Genomic DNA, 22,289 nt, shown 5'->3' on the forward strand with positions numbered 1-22,289 from the left:
ATTTCTTTACTGTCCGAGCCCCCAAGGTCTGGAACAGTCTGCCAGCGGAGGTGGTTCAAGCACCTACATTGAACAGCTTCAAGAGTAAATTGGACACCTTCAGGAGTAAATTGGTAAATCCTATGACCCCAGCTGACTTCCTGCCCTTTGGGCAGGGGGCTGGACTCGATGATCTCCCAAGGTCCCTTCCAGCCCTGATGTCTATGAAACTTGCACTCTGCTGGCAGAGCTTTCAACCCCCCCTCACTTATTATTCATCAGTAACAGCTGGCCTTCTAGTTCTCCAGCCAGGTAACCTACAGACCGCTGCCTACCAGCAACAGGGCCCCGGCCCCTGAAGGCTGTACTTCCTTACAGCCTCCATTTGGTAGTGGTTAGGGCCACTCCATTCACAGAGCCCAAGCCTGGGCATCTTCAGGAAACATTAGAAGACCATTTTGGGGGGGCTGGCTTTTAGCAGGAGTTACATTTTGGGGCATTGTCTGGGGAATTTGTTGTTTAGCACATACTATTTTCTTTTAATATTTTATCTCTATTCATAATTTTCATAATGTTAGTTATTGTAAGCTACCCTGAGCCTTCTCCCGAGAGGATGTCATGGAAATCTAATAAATAAATCAGTAAAACAGATACATAAACATTGTGTTGCCTAGCACAACACAGCTTTGCATGCAATTTTCTGAAACTGTATTTCAAATATGCCTTACAGATTACCATGATTGAAGGCAGTAGATGATATGGTTTGAATTATACACACTTTAAATCAGCGCTGTTTTATGTCTTTGCTTCCCAGCCTTCTTTGTTTGCTTTTTATTATGCCTGTTTCTTAATACAAGATATTTAGTGCTTCTTTCATAACATACACATCCTCCCTTCTGTCATTGTGCCAGCTGTAAGTTAGAGGGTTGGCATCTGTTTTACAGCAGTGCTTTGATTTTACGGATGTAACTTAGCTCACAGAACGTATTAGCATAATTGAAAGCTTGCGTTAAAAAGGAGTTGCTGTGGTCAGCACTTTGCAATTGAAGCAGGACTATGAGAGATGCCACAGGATTTATCAGCTCCGAAATAAAGAGGCTTCTGCTGTTCAAGTTTATAATTTATGCAGGATATAGAGATTCATGGAATTTAAGACCAAAATGGTTCTTCTTGACTTCCATCACAAACATCACCCTGCAGTTCCTGCATCAAAGCCAGTGACTTGAGGCCAAACTAAAGCATCTCTTTTAGAAAGCCACCTGGTCTTCATTTATTGTCCTTATATTCTTAAGAACTTCAGCACATCCAAATCTGTGTGCTGTATGAGAAGTAATGGTAAGTTTTGCTAACTGAAGTGTGCATAAGGCTTAAAGCAAGGAAGAGAAAACGGAGAGCTTCCAGAGGAGGCAGTCTAGTACTGAATTCAGATTAGGAGGAATTAAGGTGATGCAGCAGCCCAAGTAAATTTTCCTCCATATTTGAGGTGTTTACCTGACCAGAAATTATCAACGGATATAAGAAAAAATGGGCTAAGGATCTCTGACTTGACATGATTTTTTACATTTGCTCTTAAAACATGTTCTTAATTTTCTTTATGATCTATCACATTCCTTATGTTAACTTCCCACTTCCTTATCTCATTCCAACTGCTCCTTACCTGCTGAAAATTACAGGAGGAAAGACTGAATTAATATGAGGTCAGGCAACTGGGTTTGGTTTCTGTAGGCAATTTACCACTGAAAAGAGTTTCCTTTCAAGTAGAAGTGGCAAACTTCCCTTATGGTATATTTTTAGGTTTACTATCTGACAATAGCATGTAACAGCAGCACACTTTTCTTTTTGTACCTCCTACAAGGCAAGCTGGATGTAGCGTTTGGGTAAGATAAAAGAACGCGAAAGACTTCCCAGTTCTACTGTGATTCTGTTTTTAATTCAGTCAGATGTAAACGTGTCTTATTGATATGGTTTTTGATGAGACCATGTTTTTTCTGTATCCTTAACTCCACTTACAAGACTGTATAATCTGGCCCTTATTAGGGTGAGCTGAAGGACCTTATCCTCTGCTGTAGCATAGAAGACATGAAGGATCCTCTTTTTCTGGCCATTTCTGGACGAGTAAAGGGACTGCATGTCACATACTCAGTACCCTATGACAGTGAAGTTATCAGGTAAGTGAGGGCATATACAATCACCACTCAAACCAGGTAAATGAAGGCTTATATAATCCTCCCTAACCCTTTTTGTTTGAACACTTTTAATGGGTACACTATGTTAGTCCTCATTGGAATACTACTCAAAACAAGCATTGATCAGTGCACAACTCGCCTAAAGAGGGAATGACTGTTTAGGATGCAGTACTGCAAAGAAGGACCTGGGGAACTACAGTAGACAAGAATATGAGCCAAGTGTGCTCTTGTTGCAAACAATGCCAACAGCCAAAACTGGGTTGTATTAGCAGCAGTGTCACTTGCAAATCAAGGGAAGGGATTCTTTTGATCTGTTCAGCACTGATGAGGCCTCACCTGGAGTACTATGTCCAGTTTTGGGCTCTGCACTTCAAGAAGTATGTGGACAGTTTGGCATGAGTCCAGCACAGAACAATGAAAATGATTATAGACCTGGGAGGCGAGACAGGTTACAGGTCAGTAACAGGTTAAACAGATGCTTTGCTGGGATGGTTTAGTCAGGGATGATCCTACTTTGTGAAGTCCCTTCCAGCCCTACTTCCCTGTGATCCTAAAGGCTCTGCTAAAGCATTGACCAAAGCATGTCTCACGTGAGTTACACAGACTGAAATATGCCTATAAGTTACGGGAGTTTAGGCCATTCAGATCCCTGATAAAGCTCTGACAAGGTTAAGTATTAAGGTTGGTTGATAAGGATGGGGCCAGATGGGCCAGATTGCAGAAGATAATGACAAAATATTCAAGGATTAGTCAGTCTGGTGGAGATGTTGACTTTTATTATGTAAATGCCTGATAGGAACAAAGTTATTTTGATCAGTGCATAAGAGGGCAACTGGAAATCCTCAGAACTTTGTATTGGGCTGGGGTTGTGCCCTACGCATTGGGCTGACACCTTGTAACCATTTTCCGTGCCTGTTAGTGAGTAAGTGCTTTGTAGGTAATAACTCTGGCAGAACTTTCGCCCCTGAATTTAGCCTGTGATCATTCTTCCTATAACATCAAGGTCTTCAAGAGAACACAGACTGCCTATAGCAGCAGCAGCAGCGCAGACAGCACTTCGACAGAGCACTCATACACAGAAAATGACACCAAGCACACAAACGGAGGACAGCACATTGTATTTGTCCACCTGTTGTGGAAGCTTTGCTGAGCCAAGCCTCTCAGGCACTAGTCTGTAGAAAAATGGTGACTAGTCTGAGAGAGAACATTGGATCAGTTCTTTGGGGACCATAATTCCCGGTCAATCCAACCTTTGTCACTTAGCAGCTGCTGAGTGCAACATGGCTGATTATCACAGCAAAAGCAAAAGTAGGGAGCTTGTTAGTTGCCAGTTATTGATGGCAACATGGAAGACTTTAAGTTCCTTAATTTACATTTCCATTGCAAGGTTTTGAGAAACATCCGTTATGAACAGAGGATGTAGAATGGAAGACATAATACCCTGAGTCAATTGGTAGCCATGATAGATGGAGATGGGAAGCTGGATTATGGACCGATTGCATCTCTGCCTTAAAAGATCCAAATAATGAGAAGAAATGAGGTTTCCACATTCCTGCTGTATGAAAGTAAATAGCAGCTCACTTTCTGTGGCCGGGGCATCCAGATTAACTGAACAAGGATGCATTGTGTAGCCTGAGTTTGCACTAGCATCTAGGAAATGAAACTTCCAGGCAAGCTTTTCTCTTGAGGTTTCTGTTCCTGCAATAGCTGCCGTGGAAAAGTTGAATTTACTTCTCCGCAGACTAAGAGAGGGTTCAGGGGCACATAGACCTTGAAAGGGTCCGTATTATTTCCCCCACTTGCACCGTGCTTGCAAAAAGGCCTATTTCCCTCCCCATTAGGAGAAGGAAAAATCCAGAGGGCAGAAATTGCACTTGAATCAAACCCAAGCCCAGGATCTTAATACAACAAGTATAGTATTAGGAGGAAGGACTCCGCTTGTGCTTCTCCCCCCAGCTAGGCTAAACCATTCACAGGGACAACCTAGTCCTTTGGGAATGATTAACACTCACTGGAGCTCATAAATATTTCTCCCTGCCTGTTCTCCCTCTCAGTCCCTGTACTGAAGGCCTTCATATGCTTTCATGAATTAACCAGAGGCTGGGACGGTGCGGGCACTAAGATGCACAGTTGACAGCCCAGAGGTTGCAAGATGTGAATAAATGAGAGTTCTAATTTAATATTTCATGTCATTTCTATCTACAGTGATGAGAAACAAATGCTGCAGAGTTCTCAAGATCTTCTACTGGACTTCGGATCCGAAGTTCCATTCCAAGGCATAGTGAAGCGTCAGCTAATGATTACCAGTCATAGTGGGATTGAAGCTCCTTTCCGTGTGGAGGCTGATTATTTCAAAAGCTGTCTGCCTAAGCCAGAGGAACAAGGAAGCAGCCTGTGAGTGTTGCCCTTCTTGCTAATGAATCAAAGGCTAAATCTATTTTTTTTCCCTCTCATTCACACTGATGTAAATCTGGAGCAATTCTGTTGAAGTCAGTGGTGGTATACTGGAGTTAGAGCATAATCATCCATCCATTTTTAAATCCTGTGCCAGCTCAGGGAGAAGAGTGCTTACTCTTGAATCAACAGCACTTAGCACCTTGCAATGCCCTTGTATTTCTGAAACGCGTTTCCTGATGTTTCGCTTGAGAACTGATGTACTGTCTGCCTGAGGTCTGCAGGAAACATATGCAGCCAGGTTTAAGTGGGTGAAATAACAAAGCACGATAGACTTTGGAGCTATGCTGCTCTGTGCCAGCTTAGGGTCTGGCACACAGAACATGGGACTTTGGGTTTAAATTATTTTATTTTTAAAGATGTTACTTTTAAAAGCCATCTTGCAGGTGTTGCCAGGAAGTCTGTCTTGGAGCTGTAACAACTGGCAGTCTGGTAGACCTAGCTATAATGTTAGTGGTACAGGATTATCATGGAGACTTTTTTCCTTTCTCAAGATCCACCACATGCCTAGTGAAGAGGACAGCCCAGATTACAAGGCATGTGGCCAACAGAGCACAATCAGGTATGGAAAAGCTATTTTTCCTTTCTAGCTCAGTCAGTCCAGTCCTAGATGGCAAACTCCAAGGATGAAATGTGGTGATGACATCACAACTGGCACATTCAGCAGTCCCGTGCAAGGGAAAAGGGCTGAATGTGCCAGTAATGACACCTTTCATCCTTTGCACTTATCTGTTCAGGATGGGACCAAGACGCTGGTGAACAGCCTGGGACAGGCAGCACAAGGCTTGTCTATGGGGTTCTGTTTTACTGATAAAGGACATCAAGCTCCCGAGCTGCCAAGCCAGTCATTTAGATCAGGTCTAGAATTCAAAAGATTAGGGCAGACTGTGGCTTAACTTCGATCTCAGGCTGTTGCTTTGCTTTGAGTAGTGTTGGATGTACTGACAGTGAGAGCTGCCTTTGCTGCGTTGCACCTTGTTTATATTGCAGTATCTCCCAGTAACCCAGTTGGGAAGGATCAGGTCTCCCTTGTGCAAAGTGCTGTATCAATACACAGGACCAGACTCTGACCCCCGTTCACCTAGAAGAGCACTTTTGTTCACACAGAGCTAGTGAGACTGCTCCTGAAGTAAGGTTCTGCTTTCTGTCCCATGGCAAATTAATATATAATTTAGCACCAGCAGTTCTCAGAAGGCACCCTGTGATGCAGTTCCATGTGGTCTGCATCCCAAAACACATGTAAAAATGCCCATGCATCCTACTGCAGTGAGTTTATTTTTATTTTATTAATTTGCATTTTCAAGCATTACATTACTGCCTGGGAAAATGCAGGATCAGGAAATTGGGAGGCAGGTGGCCCCTGAAATGATTTTTCTTAAGTGCGACATAACATGACAACAGCTTGGAAGTGTGTGCAGTTTGGCTGTATGGGTTAGAGCCTCAGTGTAAATGGGTATTGCTCCATTGAAGTGAATGCAGTTATGCCAGATAGCAGCATCTGGCCTTGTACTTTCTTTGAAGGACAAAGTTTATTTTGTTTCCTCAAAAGCTTCCAAACTACAGCTTTCTGTCCTCTTTCAGCATTAGTAGCAGCATTGCTGTCTCATGGGAGAGGAGCTGCTTTCCATGTCCAGCCTTCCACAGGAACAATGAAAGCCTTCCAGAGACTAATTATAGAAATAACAGCCTACAACAACATGTGGGGAGAGTACCACGATGACCTCATCTGTGTGGTAGGTGGGGTTTGCAGTTCTGATCAACACAGTTACAGGTTGGGCACCTGAATTCCTTTTTGTTAACTTATCTTTCAGGTAGTTAGGATTCCAGTGGCAATCCAGAGTAGTTTTTCCTAGATGGTGTGTGCCAGGGAAACCTGTGGATGACATAAAACTGGAAGTTGTTGCTGATGGGGGTTATGATATAGGAAGAATATCATAATGTCTTGAACTAAAGTAATACGGGAGAACATGACAGTAAAACTGGACAACACGACTTGTTAAATTTCATTCCAATAAAAATGGAATGAAATGTAAAAAGTCAAGCTCTTATGGACTCTGGAAGCTCATTAGTTAAAGGAGGGGGGAAAAGAGACGGTTCTGAATTATGGGCTGACCAAAATCCACCACTGCAATACAGCTCAATTCTTGGATGTGTCAAATGTTGTATTTTCATTACAGACAGTGAAGTATCAGTACCCTTGTGAAAGACATTGGAAAGAGGCCCTTCAGAATGCTATGTATGGTTCAGTCACCTGTAGTCAAAATAGATGAATATAAACTGGAAGAAGTGCAGAGAAAAACTATTAGAAAGATTAAGGGAATGGAGAACCCGTCTTATGAGAGGTTATTAAAAGAACTTAGCTGGTTTAGCCTGACAGAGGGGATGTGATAACCTTTATAAATATGCCAAGGAGTAAGTACTAGGGAAGGAGAAAAACTGTTTAAGTAAGAAGATAATATTGGTACGAGATCAAGTGCATGTAACTAACCATGAAATGAATTTAGCATGGAAATTAAAAGATTTTTCTAATCTGATCACCAGAGGAATGGACAGAATGGTTTTCCAAACAGACACAGGTGGCTAACACTGGGGAGATCATGGAGCTGGGAATTGTGATACAAGTTTTCATCTGTTTGATTTGTTCAGTGTCCCCATGAAGTTAAAGGAGATATCGCTGCCATCTGTGGGGGTACATGCATGTCAGGGTGGTGTCTGCAGAGCTGGGACTTCTTGACCGTGCTGAGAAGTACGGTAGGATCCGGCAGCAGAGACCAAAGTTAGAGCAGTTTGTGTCTAGGTGAGATGTAGTTTTGTGGCAGTAGGGGAACGCTGAGCATTGGAACAGCTGTTGCCACAGGTGTTGTCAAGTTGTCATAGCTCAGGGTCCTTGCAAGGAACTTGTCTTTTTGAGAATATGCTGCATTTCTACACCCTACATTTTACACCCCAAGTGAGGAGAGTGGTTTCGGTGGTTGTAAAGACACTGGATCAGATTCCTTACTCTGTCCATCTCTTCTGCCTTGAATTACCAGCATAGTCCATATAGATTGCAACCTGTCACTATTAATCTCAGATTTCAGGGCATTTTATGGTTACGTGTAGAAGCTGGGAAGGATTTTTTTCCCTCCCTCCCTTCCTCTGAAGCGTCAGATATTGGCCTCAGCTAGAGATTGGACAGCTTATATAGTATGCCAGTTGCTCTATTTGTACAGAGATGCCTTTCTGGCTACCTGGCTAGTTATTTGATTTCCTCTCTAATGTGGGACCTGGTTTCCTTTCCAGGTTCATCCGGGCATATGTCTCCAGACAAACTCCCTGTAATAGCATGGGCCTAAGGCACTGGCAGCATCCTTGTTCTCTCCCTGTGGTGCAGTGGAGTATTTGAGGTTCTTGATCTTTCATGCTAAAAGTCTTAAATTTGCTATGAAGTGCCGGGGAGCGTGTTGTGGTCTGCCTGAAGGACTGGAATGGTCTTGTGGATCCTGGTGGACCTAATGTCTAATGACTTGGTTACCTGCAGTTGTGGGGAGCTGGAGTCAGTGACCCAGAGCCAGCCCTTTGTTCCTATTCTGTAATCCACTTGCCAAGGTAACACTTGTTTCTAATTGCAAAATGCACTTTTTTAGGTGGGAGACCTGAAGCCTATGTTAATTCCTATGCAAATGACTGTGAAAGGCTGCCCAATCTTCTTGCAGATGACAGGACCTCAAGCTAAAATGCCAGTAATAAGGTATTGCCCCTACACACGGTTGGAGAAGCGTGCCAGTGGGTACAGCATCAATTGTTATCAGTCACGGTACAGTGAGAAGGCTGGGAAAGCTCACTGATGTTTGCTGAAGTACACCACATGCTGTACTCTGCTTTGCAACCAAAAACCAGACCACAGGGTTATATTTGTCCTAACATGACAAAAATGCCCTGCTTCCACATACAGACTGTCCTCAGCCCTTCATTTGAACTGTGCCACCAGCCATTGTAGACTGGTTTTCCAGTGTTTAATGTTGATTAAACTCTACTCGCTCCAGACTTCACTGATTTTAGCGCCAAGCTAAATCCCTGGAATGGTAGCACCAATGGGGGAGACTGTCCCTCTTCCCCCCGGGCAGCTGGTGATACTTCCACGAAATGCTGCCATTAATTTCTGTGGCCACCCGCTGTCATGAGCTACGGGTTTGTGCACACAAAGAAAAATCTGAGGCCATTATCAAAACATGGAGAAAGCAGACAATGGAGTACAATTCAGGTGTACAAGGGAACTTTGTATTTCCAATACTGGCCTCAGATTACCTGATTGCCAGTATAAAAAGATGCCAACTAGTAAATATAAGATGGTACATTTCAAGTCATTAACAAAAAAAGGCTCTCAGGACTGAGTGTTTTCTGCACATGTAAAAAGAAAGGTGACTTATCCTTGTTTTCCAGGTTCGGCACTCACGTCTCTGGAGGGGACATGGTCTCCCGTTGCATCAGGCTTAATAATCCTACACCCTTTGGTAAGGTGAATGTCATGGTACAGACAAATACGCTATCCCTTCAATCCCTACAGTGATTAAAGCACAACCACTAACCGATGATATGATTAACTTTAGGTTTCTTAATTGGGGCGAGGGAGAGGGTTGTTTTGAAGGCAGCAAAGGAACAGCAGGAGAAAATCTCAGCTATTTTGTATTTTACCTAATGCAGAGCAGTGGCCAACATTGCCAGGCCTCTAGTTGTGTGGGAATATTCATTGGTCTCTGAAACCTCCATATGCATTAGTCTACTACATATGGCACATCCTGTTCTTTAGTGGGAAACAGCTAAACATCCTGTCCCAGTGCACCAGGGATCTTGCTGTTTTATTGTCTCTTCATAGAAACACACGACGGCAAGGGATGCCTGGGGCCTCGAGCGAATCCTGTTCTATCCCAAGCACTGTGTGGCACAGTCCCCCTTCACAACCTGACAAGTTTTCTCAAGTTAGTTCTCTGAAACAGATAGTCTCTAAGGTTGCCCCTGCCTTAACTTCTGCCTGACACCGGACTAACACAGCTACCACCTCTTTTGTCTCTCAGACTGACAGAGATCCATCTGAAAAGGAGTTAGGCTTTTGATCTCACTGCTCTGATTAGAAATCTGTTCTAGGCCCCCTGTCATCTGATAGAAGAAAAGTTTCTTCTAGTTTCCAGCCAGTTTATACCCATTTGTTTTTGTGCCAACACTGCTATATAGCTCTTCTTGCTGTATTTCCCGTGGCCAAAAAATAGTCTGTTACCTTGTCAAAACAAGCTGCCAGATTAGTTTTTCCAATCTACCTTTAGTAAACCTGTTTGTTGTATTTTATCCTATATCCCGTGTATACCTCTGTGGCTTTGCTAATTCTTTCCTTCAGACCCTGTTCTAAAAAGCCTTGCATGCCATTGAGGATGAAATAACAGGGTTATAGTTGCTCAGATCACTGCCTTCATTCCCCTTCTTAAATACAGATACTGTGTTTGCTGTTCTCTCGCCATATGGTACCAACCTCAACTTAACAGATACATTAAAAACCCTTGCTGTCACAACTGCATTTTTATGTTTCAGTGTGTCCAGAAGTCTGAGAGAGAGACTGCCTGGTACCTCTGTGACCTGAGTGCATTAAACCCCTCAAGTGTTGCTTTCATCTCAAATGTGGCATAACCTTATTTGTATTATCCATCCTGACTTTGCTTCATGGGTCAACATCATTGTTCTCTTAGTCATATGGCCAGTAACCGTTAGATGTTGCTTTGCTTTGCAAGGTTTAACACAGCTTAACTTTTGGCAATTCTCATTTTATGCTTTTTGACCTCCAAGACAGATCAACCTGTGCCCTTTTGTCCCTTTCTCGTAGGCTTTCTGCTTATTCCAGGTATCCACCTTGAGGTGGCTATTCACCCAGTTAGGTCTGGAGCCCTTTCCTGTCCATGCTGGCCTTCCTCAGAACGCAGACAGGTGGGATTAGGATCTCTGGACCATCTTTGAAATACATTGTGAAACCCTCAAGGCCTTAACCCATGTCAACAAAATGCTACCATCATCCCACTATTAGAAATAAAAAAACCCTTGTAAATCGGCACCATCTAGCTGTGTGCTTGTGTCCAAACTTTGTCTCATTCCTCAAGTTGTAATTTGTTCAGGGCAGAGGTCAGATAACTTTATGTCTCCAAGGCCACTGAACATTTACTTTAATAAAGCACTCAAGATTAACACTTCACATACTAAAAAAAATGGTTGAGAATCGGGGTGGCTACGCTGTGCTTGTAAAAGTCTGTAAAGCAAAGATGGTTTAAAGACATCTCTGCTTGCAGGTGCCTTGGTGTGTCACTTGGCTTGTCTCCAGAGTAAGAGTAGCTTTAGACTGCTCTGATATAGACTTCTAATAGGTAGCCTGTTATCTATTTTCATTTTTTTTCTCGAGGAATAACAAAGCTCCAAGTCTTTTGCATAGCTGCAGTTAATAGTCCTTTCTCCTGGTTAACTCAGACATTCGCATGGACTGGGAAACTTACAATCAAGAACCAGATTCTGAGAAGCTAGTGGACCTGTTGGTGTTTTATGGCACTCCTTTTCCTCTGAAGGACATAGATGGGAACGAAGTGGAGTCAAGTACTAGCACCTCAGAGACCAAGGGTGTATTTAACGACAGTGCAGTCCATGACACCACAGACACCATTTCTCCAACTTCCCAGCTCACAGACGTAAGTTGCTGCTGGACTATTTTCTTTGTTACTGCCAGCATAGAGGAATGGGTTCTCGGTGACAAAACCTACAGTAGAAATAAAAACGTAGTACATTGTACTGTCATATTTATCTGCTCTTGAGGCAAGGTCCTTATCAGAGATTTTCATTTCCCATGCAAACTAATCTAAATATTGCCATTTGTGTTCATATTCTCTTCTGGATGAAGTAACTGTTGTCAGCCATTTAAGACAGACTCCAACCTGTCATCCTTGAATATATCTAACAGAGAGGTCACAAAGCTGTATAAGTCAAAGAAAACTGGATCATAGTTTCTAGAAGCCTGAACAGATAGTAGCTTTTAGGCTTAAAATTATGAGTGGTGCTGGCTGGAACACTTGGTTTTTTCCAGTAAAAGACTGACACATTTTAAAAATGCAAATTCTCAAAACCTCAGAGCAATATTGAGGCGGGGGGACCTCAGTATTGTTTACACCAGCTGTCTTCATGAGAGATTTGTAAGGCTAACTTCTGCCCAGTTATGCTGTTGGAGAACAGAATTGGACCTAGAACGTACCCTGTCCAGACAGCGGTGTTTGCTGTTTCTGTCCTTTACTGTAATACTGGAACTGCTATTATAGCTTTAGCATATTTTATAGATAGTGTTGTCTTTTTACAGTTTAGTTCTTTGAAAGGCTCGAGCTACAGCTTACCAACAAACTGAAAGCTTTAAAGCAAAAGTATCGCAGTTACATTCTTTTTCTTGTCACCCAGGAGGTAAGCAGTGCTTAAAACATTAATGTAGAAAGCTGTAGGGCCAGATTGCCACTTTATATGGTCAGAGAGAGAACCTTCCACCTATGGGCCAAATAGCTTATCTGTCCAGGAGTTCATCCCCAGGAGTCAATGAACAAAGTTTACACAGGAAAGTAGGGCCAAACAGTACTACCTGTTTTTGCTGGTAATGAATAAATAGTTCGTTGTACAGGTCTCACAGCCCTACTCGGTCTTTAACATGTCTGTGTCTAACCCTTTTTGTGCCTATAGGCATCCTATGTAGAAGATGGAGGAAGGAGTGATTCTGAAGACTGCAGTCAAGCAACTGCTACAAAGAAAATCATCTCTGTGATCATTCAAGCTCATGAAGGGGTTCCCTCAGACCACCCATTCTGTGTAACTCCTAGACAAATTGTAAGCCAGGCTTGCAAGTTGCTGCTTGCAAACAGACACCTCTAGGGGGCAGGAGAAGACTTTGAAGTGGTGCAAAGAGCACTAAACAAGAGCAAAAAGGAATCAGGACTCCTAGTAGAGATTATATATTTTACTAGACCAACAAGATTTATGCAAAAAAAAAAAAATTTAATTGCAAGCTTTTGCAAAAATCTTATTGGTCTAATAAAAGATATCATTTCTACTGCGCGTCCTGATTCCTTTCTCCTCTAGACCAATACAGCTACAACCTAGATACCTAAACAAGAGCAAAGCAGTTGGAAAGGAAACTTCAAGCTTTTAAGAAAAAGAGGAGAGCTCTTCTCCCACTACCCTAAGGAAGACAGAGGAAAGGGACATTACCTGTAGGTTATCCAGGCCCCCAAGAGCTGGGAGCAGGTTCTTAGCTTAGTGAAGATCTGTCTTGTGTAGTTGGTTGAGCTATAAGGCAGCCCTTTGGACAAAGGCTGCTATCTCATAGGCCACTGACAGGCGTTTATATAGGCAATTCATCCTATATAAACACTGGAAAATCCATAGTGCCTCAGAACTAACTGATCTGATATGGGCCACAGTGTCTGGAATAAAAATATATTTGCAAGTGTGACAGAAAAATGACATGGAAACTGCACTGGAAATAATAATCGTTAGGAGTATTAGCATCAGTAAGAAAAAAATGAGTGTTAATGGGTGTTAAAATAAACACGTCATAAATCTTGCAATAGTTTAATAACGTGTCAATTTTCAGCTTCCAGTTGTAGGGATTTTCTTTGCTCAAGGGATTCAATAAAGGTTAGACTTATCTAAAGAGAATTTTTAAAGGATTCTTTAAAAAAAAAAAAAAAGGTTAAATCTCAGACTGTGGAAACTTGAATCTCTTAAGAATTTACAATTGTCCAAGTTGGCATATACAGTTGATTGTGAACACTGTTTGTAAATAGGCACGGATGTGACTGCAAATATGGGTTAAACTTTAAAATGTTTGTAAGTCAAACTAGTACAGCCTCAGAAAATTAATTCTGTGCCCAGAGACTAAGAGCTGTTAATTTAGGAAGAGGCAGGGTGACAACCACAGATAGCTAAGAGCTGGGCGTGCCACACATGCCCAGCAGAAGATGTAACTGTGGGATCAAGCATCAGATCCCATCGTGCAGTGCTGCTGGTGCGGGGGGAGCATGGGCTCCGGACCCTGAGCTACCTCTGCACCAGCAAGTAGCCAGGTCCCACGACTGGGAGCCCCAACAGCTGATGAGGCTCCCAGCCACAGGGGCACAGTGGAGCCCTTGACTCAAGCTGTGCTCCAAGACTGGGAGCCCTGATCTGTTACGGCTCCCAGCCCAGGGGGGATATCTGAGTCGAGGGCTCCAGTGTGGCTGGGAGTAGCAGCTGGTCGTGGCTCCCAGCCTCAGGGGCACATTGTAGCTTTTGACTCCAATGGGCCACTGGAGACTAGGAGCCCCAATCAGCCTGGCCACACTTTCAATCTATGGCACGATGGGAACCAGCCATAAGTTATTACATGTATTAGTTTGGTTAATAACTTTGTGGCTTATTCCTTTTTTTATCGCGCCATGAACTGGATTAACATGTAGCTGGGTAATAACTGAAGTGTAATGTGTGCCAGGGGCCTTGGGGTTAGTATGTGGAGATTTAGAAATCAATCTCCAAGGCTACTGTTGGGATTGCCCATACACATAGACCTGCACTGAAATTCTCACAGTGGTTTAATGACACACTGTCATTTTGGTGCAGATTTGGCCAAGGGCCAGTCTGTAGAGCTCTTTCTCTGTGCTTGAAGTGCAGGGCTTCATGTTACTCCCAGGTGCATAGCCCTGACAGCGTTTCCATGATGCCGAATAGGTCATGTGCTTGTGCTAAATAACGTCTTTCTATTGCTCTGCTTCCAGGTGATCCCAGGAGGTGGCAGCACCTCCATCCATGTTGCTTTCAATCCACTCATCCTGCCACAGAGCATTAACAAAATGGAGTGCCAGGGGTATGCGTTGGGCTTTATGAGTCTGGACCAGAAGGTATGTTCTCACCAGGGCTATGTTTGTAGATAAGAAAAAAATACTGCTGTTTAAGCTCCCTCTCTGCTCTGAATACAACTAGTGTGTAACACTGCACATATTACTTAGTACTCATGTCCAGAGGGGCAGGTGATGAGTTGTGATTTGGGCTCTTGCTTGGTTAATAACTGCGTGCAGCTACTGTAAATATTCTGGTTTTCTTACTTCTACTCCCCCTCCTCCACCCTCACCCATCTGTTTCATCTAGTCTTTTTGGCTGGAAACCCTTTGGGTAGGGGTTGTTTCTTGCTCTGTGTTTGTACAGGGCCTGATGAGTTGGAGTCCTGTGCCTGGTCCAGACCTCAAGGTGATATTACAAGGTAGTTTTTGCATGATAATGAGTGCGACTCAGGCTTCCCACAGTCTGTTCCTGGCCCTGCGGCTTGCCTACCTTATACATTTGGTCAAAGCACCTGTCTGCTGCAAGACTTTTTCTGGAATGACAAAGACAGCTGAAGCAGCATCTGTAAAACAGAGTTTCTCAGCTGTAAGCAGTACAGAAGCACACATGGTGCTAATTAACTACAGTCAAATACTTATCCATGATGTTTTCTGTGACTAGGCAACAGGATTTGCCCTAATATTAATGAGAAGCTTCTGTATTGTTTAATAAACACCATTTTTGTTTCCATTCAAAATGCAAACATGGCTTAGGCATGGCTGTTCCCAGCAGAGCTTTTAGAGAGTGAGCATAAAGTATAAAGTACTACAGATCACCAAATATTGCCAGGTGCAACTCATTGAGGGCGTAACAGCCTATCCAAATGTAGCGCTTGTGGCTGGCCCTCTGGTCTGATCAGCGTATGTTCTTCCCTTTGCTGTCAGCTCGCACAGATGATACCTGGCAAGGTGTCTCGGTCACATGGCCGTGAAGTTGCCCCTTTGAGAACAGACCTGCAAGCGCTTGTAAAACCTGCCCTGTAAGTACAACAGTCCTGACATCCCCAACTGCCAGTAAACAGCAAAATGAAATCGGTGAAAGAGCAATGAGTACTAACAGGCTCTGATTCCCTACATTCAGGTTAAATGTGGACATGGATTGTGATGAAGGATTGGTGTTTTATGCTGTAGCAAGTGATCTGATACCAGATCAGCCTCTTCCAAAGGTGAGAATTTACACATCACTGTGTTCAGCTGTTTCCAGTTGCTGCTCAGCGCTGAAGGTAACTCATGACAGCCCACACATTGTCTGTGAAGTACATATTTATTGCCCCTACACCCGTGTTGCAGTACTAGATTTTGAACGCAATAAGAACTTTGTTTTGTAGAGTACAAGGTAGGCCAGAGGAAACTCCAGGATAATTATCTAGGAGCCAAGGAAAGGTGATGCTTAGGACAACTATCCTGTGATTCAATAGTTGCAGCAAAGATGAGAAGCAAAACAATTAATTTGCAGATTATCAAAGGTCTGGAGTGCCCAGCGCGGCCTATTAGTTAAGCAGTTCACTGTGCCCTAGCGTTTTTGTCTGGCTTTATTGCATTAGTTTTATTTTATTTTTTTTAGTTAATTCATATGAAAGAGAAAACAAACTGGTTTGAGACAGGCATTTCCCAGTCTCGGATTCTACAAAGTAACCTGATACTAGAACACTGCAAACCTCACAAGTGAACCAGGCTGAAAAGCTTTCCGATACTCTCTCTCTCAGGTGTTGACAGAGTCCATCACTAGCCACAACCTGAAACTCACCAATTCCACAGGGGCTCTTCTGCACTTCAGGCTCCTTCTGTCTATGCCCTTCAGCGTAGCTGGTGACAAGAGCCTGAAAACAGCCCACAGTGACAGGGAAGAACAAGAGCAGGAGCTTCTCCTTCATCCACAGCAAAACATGCTGGTAGGTTCAGAACAACCGCCAGGCTGGAACAGACAACTTTGGGCGGGGAGGCAGAGGAAACAGTCAGCAAAGAGATGGGATCTTGATGTTGTAACTACTGGCAAACATTAATTTCAGGATGGCACCTACTCTGCTTTAAGCACAGCCTGTAGTGATGCCCTGCTGTACTTTTCTTAGGCTCTCCCAAAGAAGTCACTTTTCAGGGAACACTAAATACATCCAAGATTGTGCTCTAAAGCAGCTCCCAAATAGGTGAAGAGACAAATTGTTATTGGATTTGCAATTTAAAAGAGAAGATCTAACTCCCATTTCCCCTGTCTCAATCCACTGCATAAGGCATGGCCTGGGTAGCCAGAAATGATGGTTTGAGGTATGCTTGCTGCTGGCACAGGAAATGCAGTCCCCCATTCAGGAATGAAATGAAGTACATGTGGAAGCAGTTGATCCTCCTGGATCATGGTGCATGCTTGAGGGCTGCCCAGACCTTCGATGCATATGCCTGGGTAGGAATGTTTTTTGGAGGAGTGGAGGCTGAAGTGCATGTAGCCTTTTGAACATGCATTTATCAATCCAAAATCTAGGGCCTTGTTACATGATAATTTGAGGCAGCTAACATGTGGGTTGTTAAGAAACACAGATTGTCGTAGATTGTTAAGAAGCACAGATTAACACCGGAAACTAGTTTTAAACATTCGTTAGCCAGCTCAGAATGATGCCACTCCAAGGAAGGATTATCTTTGATCCACGTTACCCAGCTTGTGTTACACACTAAGGTGTAGCCACTCTAGGCTATACCCTAATGTAAACACCCCACCCATCCTCCTCCCCTGCTGGCCTAGATCATGCCCAGTGCACCTCTCCCTGCTCCCCTTATTTGTGGCTGCCTGCACTGTCAGTCCCAGGGGAGCAGGCAGGGAAGGGCTAATTTACCTGTCCAGCTGCCATTGCTGCTGCCACAGCTGCTGCTGCTTTCTGGCCCAGAAGACCAGCAGCCTATACAGTGGCAGCTCGGCAGGCAAATTAGCCCTTTCCTGTCTACTCCCCTGGGACACTGCAGGCAGCCACAAGTAATGCCCCAGGGACAGGGTGGGGGGAGTGGTGGAGGCCCTGGGAGCAAGAGGGAAGATTCCTACCTTTCAGTTTGCCAGGCCCTGCTGGCCTGAAGTGTGACTGCTCCAAACTCGAGCTAGTGCTAACGCCCATCAAAGTTTGTGTAGCTCGCAGCGTACAGTGTAACAAGGCCGCTACTCTTAGACACAGGCACAGGGGGCTTGAGTCCAGTGGACTGAAAGCACAGAATAACCCTGTGGAAGGCAGCAGGGTAAAATGAGGGTAGTAGGTGGAGAATCAGAGTCGCATTCTGGGGAATTTAAGTTCCTAAACTTGTTGGGTTTCATTTCACCATATTTTAAAAGTTTGCAGTTCATCTTTGCCCCTTTGTTTTCTGTGCACTGGCCCTTTAACTTCCATGGAAACATCAAGGTTATTTTTACCTTTGCTTTGCTGCACAGGTTCCACTGGGAATTTGGGCCCCAGCTTGGTGCTATGGTGGGGGTCAAATGGGCTATCTGGGCAGTTTTTGCTTTGGATTTCCTACCGAGGTTTTTCACACACAGTGTTTGTCTGAACCCTTTCCCCCAGGTGAAAGTGTCATTCCACACGACGCTGGAGTTACTTACATATCAGAGTCTGCCAGCTGAGCAGCTGCTTCCTGGAATCCGAAAGCTGGAGCTGGAGAATGGAGACAGGAAGCTGGAATTTAGTCAACATCTAGTTATTGAGTACAAGAACAGAACAACCCAGGTAAGAAGAGAAGAGAAGAAAAGGCAGCTCCACATAAGGGCTCTTGCATCCATTCTGGATCTTCAGTCAATATTCAAACCGTGATTTGCCCATGCTGAAATGCAGTCGTTCCTGGGGTGACGTGTGCCAACTGTGACAGTCGCACAGTGCAAAAGGAAACAAGGCATAGCTTTCAGCTGAAACAGCAGAGACCTCCCAGGCCGACAACCCGATTTGGACCAGCATGCTAGGGCCAATTCCCTGCTATTCCCAAGAGGGGATATAGAATGTCTGATTATATGGCAGGAGGGCCTGGGTTTTACACCTCAAGAGATGACCTGTCCAGTTACACTGTGCCCCTTACTGCCTAGCTGCAGCTGTGGTCACTTCTAGCTTGAGGAGTGTGCCAGCGGCTACTTACCAGCTCTGTTCTTCGAAAGTCTTTCAAGCCTGCTTGAGCTCATGTGTCTTGTTACCCTCAGACAGTTTAACTCTGAGCAGTACCAGACTGGACCCTATAGAGTGGTGAGGCAATATGTATCTAGAGCGGAAGCAGTTTCAGGATTATGCAGGGTTTTTTTCCTCCGAAGTGTTTCTAAGCAGCACACCTAAGCTATGGACAAAAGCAGTCATCCTAGGTAGTCTACACACAAGAAGACAGTTAACAACCATGTGTCAGATACAGTCCTGAAGAAGTCAGAGATGCTAGAGTGAAAATGACTTTGCTATGTAGTACATTAAAACAACCTGGGAGCATTTTCCTAGGTTTGCTCTCACCGTAGAGAAACCCAGAGCTGCTGTCAGGAGAGAACATAGTCCCCTAGCTTTCTTTTTCTCCCCAGGAGACAGTCAGTATATACAGACATTTGCTCTCTCAGGAGAAACTGTACTGGGACTGATTAAACTCTAGTTGTTACCTAGGTTATTTTTCTCCCTGACTGGCCATTTTTAGTTTGGGAGAAAAATCGTGAACACCCCTTACAGTCATGGTTTCTCTTGAGAAAGCAGCAACTCTCCCAGAAGAAACTGAATGTCTGTATGCGGCCTTTGTCTCCACACAACCCTTAGTAGCTAAACAGCCCTGGGGTGCTATACCGTCCCTTACACTGAGTCCATTCAGTGGCAGATCTGATGATCTGTCTATCTGAACAGATACACGCTACCTTTCCCTGTCATAATAAACCATTAGTTTAACTAAGTCTGAACTGCAGAATGACATGTATTGTAGTCCCCTGCAAACACAGCACAACACTTCTGTGGCCCCTAACGTCATCCATAGCAACTATCATTACAGCGCTACAGAAACTGTATACCCTTCGCCTGCCCAAGCCAACAGCTAAGGGATGGAATAATGCTGGTTCTTTCCAGACTATGTTACAAGTTTAATGCTCATTTCCTCTCTCTTGTACCCAGCAGCTGTTGCCGGTAACTGCATTCCTTACTGTTCCCGTACTGGAGCTCTCCTGTGAGACAATAGATTTTGCAACCTGCTTTGTTGGTCAGCCCAAGATAGAAAACGTCTTCTTGTTAAACCGGAGCAGGTGTAGAAGTTACTGGATTGTTCTGCTGGGTACGAAGCCTTTGCCAGTGACTCATTTTTAGCTTTTTGCCTTCCCATTCAGTTAGCCATTTAACATTGTCAGTAGGTCAGGATACCCTGGCAGTCACTGTCAGCAAGCAGGCTACATCTAGTTCCAATCTTGTGACTGCTTTTGTACCAGCATAACTAATTCCATTTATTTCAACCCTCGCTCCAGACTGACTGCGGAGAATAGAATCGCACCTACTGGATTAATTTGCAAATCTAAGCCTCAGAGTCAAAAGGTGCAGAGCAGCAGCCACTCCCATCCGCTGCAGTGGGAGCAAGTTTGAGCCGTACCATTTACAGCTGCCCCCATTCCCGCCTGACAGGGGATGACTATTTAGGCTGCCCGAATGCAAATGAAACATTGCATTGGACAGGACACCAGGCAGCTTTCCCCTGGTGACTCAGGAGTTATAGTCTTGACTTATGTGAATGCTGCACGATACTTCTCCACTGAAGGCCTCTGCATGTTCATTCTTTGTTGCAGACCAACAGGAGCAGCATGCTGACCTGGAAGTATTTTCCATCTCCCCCTCCAGTGGAAGTCTGGAGGCCCGTGAAGCTGACTTACCCACCAAAGTACCTTTACAGATCTGTTTTACAGCAAGGTATAGTAAGAGCACAGGTTTGCTGCAAGGATATTTTCAAGCCCAGGCTACTAAGGTGTTAATTTCATTTAAAGCAGCCTCAGCCCAGGCTCTGTGTTACATTCTTGTCAACAAGGGGAGCTTTGCTCTTCTTGTCCTACAACAAAGGAGGTTTCTATGGAAGTGATCAGTAAGGATGACAGTTAGTCCCTGAGTTGTGTTGTCAGTGATTAAGGGCCCATGTATACACAGGCACACATGCTGGCATGCCTGTCTGTGCAGTTACTGCACTAACAGACAGATGGGATTCAGACATCCTCAATGTGCGTGGTCACAATGCAAGTCCCCAAGCGTAGGGACGAGTGTTAAAATACCGCTGTCCTGCTGTCATGAAGCTCAAGCAGTTCTTTCAAGGTTGCACATGCTGTGGTGGACAGACTGCAAGCACTTGCTGGCTGTTCTCAGAGTGTATGCTACACACGCGAGTACTGTTGCTCAGCTATACAAAAAACCGAAACCCTTGTTTATGCTGTAATGGGTGCAGCAACACGTTTATTGCATTGTCTATATAAAACACGTACTGGGAAGTGCTCCTAAACTCAACCAGAAAAATCCTTCCCAAGCTGACATGGAGGGCTGAATACACCCTTGTAAGCAGTCCCAATCCTGAGATGAAGGTTTATATTGGGTCCTCCGTGAACTAGCCTTACATTCCTCAGTCTTACTAAAGGAGCACGCAGCACCTGCAGATGAAGAGGCAGCAAATAGAGGTTGCAACCATTCCATGCAGCACTTCGAAGTGGTTCCTGCTTTTCCCAAGGAGGATTTTTTGAAGTGAAACAGCTATTTTTGTAGTGCTTCATCAGGCATGTATGTCACCACCCTAGTGCTTCACAGTCACTTGGAGCTTTGGAAACCATAACTGTTAGCCTAACAGGCCATGCTAACTGTAAAGCTTCACATAGCAGTGTTGCATCTGCAGCAGCCCTTGTTAATGAAAATAGATGGCTGTGGGATTTTGTGTAACACCTGCATACAGCACTTCACAAAAACAACTGAGTTGATGGTGATGTGCTACCTCATGTCTAAAGGTTTTATATACAGCAACAGAAGTGATAAAAGATGGGATTATAGAAGGGTGAGGAATAATAGAATCTGATAATGTTTTCTCAAGTCCTTTAATGTCTGCAAGTTGTACAGTACCTGGCAGTGAAGTATGTCGTGTCCCCCCCCCCACCATCCCATAATTGGATTCCATACAAAAAAAAAATTATAGATGTTATAATTGTCCATTTATAGAATCTAATTGTTGGCGGGCTGCCTTAAATTTGTCCCCATCACTGCAGTGGGGCAGGTGGTGGGAGAGGCAGTCAGGGGGTAGGTGGTAGCAGGCAGGTGGGGTGAAGGCAGTGGGGGCCTTACCAACCTACTCGAGTTCTTTTGAGAGAGTGTCAGTAAGCAGGTGGATCAGGGCGATCCAATTGATTTGCGGTGTATTTGGACTTCCAACAAGCCTTTGACAAGGTTCCCCCATCAGAGGCTCTTAATCATGGGATTATAGACTCTGTCCACTTGCAGATTAGAAATTGTCTTAAAGACAGAAAGCAAGGAGTAAGTATAAATGGTTAGTTTTCAGGATGGAAAGAAGTAAATAGTCTCCCAGGGATGTGTGTCGGGACCAGTGCCATTTAACATATTCATAAAGGATCTGGAAAAGGGGGTAAGCAGCAAAGTGGCCAAATTTGCCAATTGCACACAATTATTCATTAGTAAAGACTGTGAGGAACTACAGAAGGATCTACCACAGTTGAGCAAATGGGCAGCTAAGTGGCAGACAAAATTCAATGTAGATAAGCGTGAAGTGATGCACGTGGGCAAAAATAACCACAACTCTACCTATGTTATGATGGGCTCCATGCTAGCTGCTA

General features: G+C 44.1%; 1 protein-coding gene across 1 annotated transcript in view; it reads left to right on the plus strand.

The window, feature by feature from the left end:
• Window positions 1–22,289, plus strand: part of DLEC1 (deleted in lung and esophageal cancer 1) — a gene marked incomplete at its 5' end in the record, with an annotated part of 59,711 nt that overhangs the window by 34,509 nt on the left and 2,913 nt on the right. Inside the window, 15 exons of the mRNA XM_019549415.1 lie at window positions 2,017–2,147; window positions 4,371–4,559; window positions 5,114–5,181; window positions 6,201–6,352; window positions 8,246–8,349; window positions 9,042–9,112; window positions 11,103–11,317; window positions 12,345–12,488; window positions 14,414–14,536; window positions 15,401–15,495; window positions 15,597–15,681; window positions 16,222–16,407; window positions 18,049–18,210; window positions 19,606–19,759; window positions 20,262–20,382. Of these exons, the coding sequence (XP_019404960.1) occupies window positions 2,017–2,147; window positions 4,371–4,559; window positions 5,114–5,181; window positions 6,201–6,352; window positions 8,246–8,349; window positions 9,042–9,112; window positions 11,103–11,317; window positions 12,345–12,488; window positions 14,414–14,536; window positions 15,401–15,495; window positions 15,597–15,681; window positions 16,222–16,407; window positions 18,049–18,210; window positions 19,606–19,759; window positions 20,262–20,382 (2,000 nt within the window). The remainder of the gene's footprint in view (window positions 1–2,016; window positions 2,148–4,370; window positions 4,560–5,113; window positions 5,182–6,200; window positions 6,353–8,245; window positions 8,350–9,041; window positions 9,113–11,102; window positions 11,318–12,344; window positions 12,489–14,413; window positions 14,537–15,400; window positions 15,496–15,596; window positions 15,682–16,221; window positions 16,408–18,048; window positions 18,211–19,605; window positions 19,760–20,261; window positions 20,383–22,289) is intronic.

The sequence above is a fragment of the Crocodylus porosus genome, unplaced genomic scaffold (genome assembly GCF_001723895.1).
Source record: "Crocodylus porosus isolate Cpor-Errol unplaced genomic scaffold, CroPor_comp1, whole genome shotgun sequence".
NCBI classification, from domain to species: Eukaryota; Metazoa; Chordata; order Crocodylia; family Crocodylidae; genus Crocodylus; species Crocodylus porosus.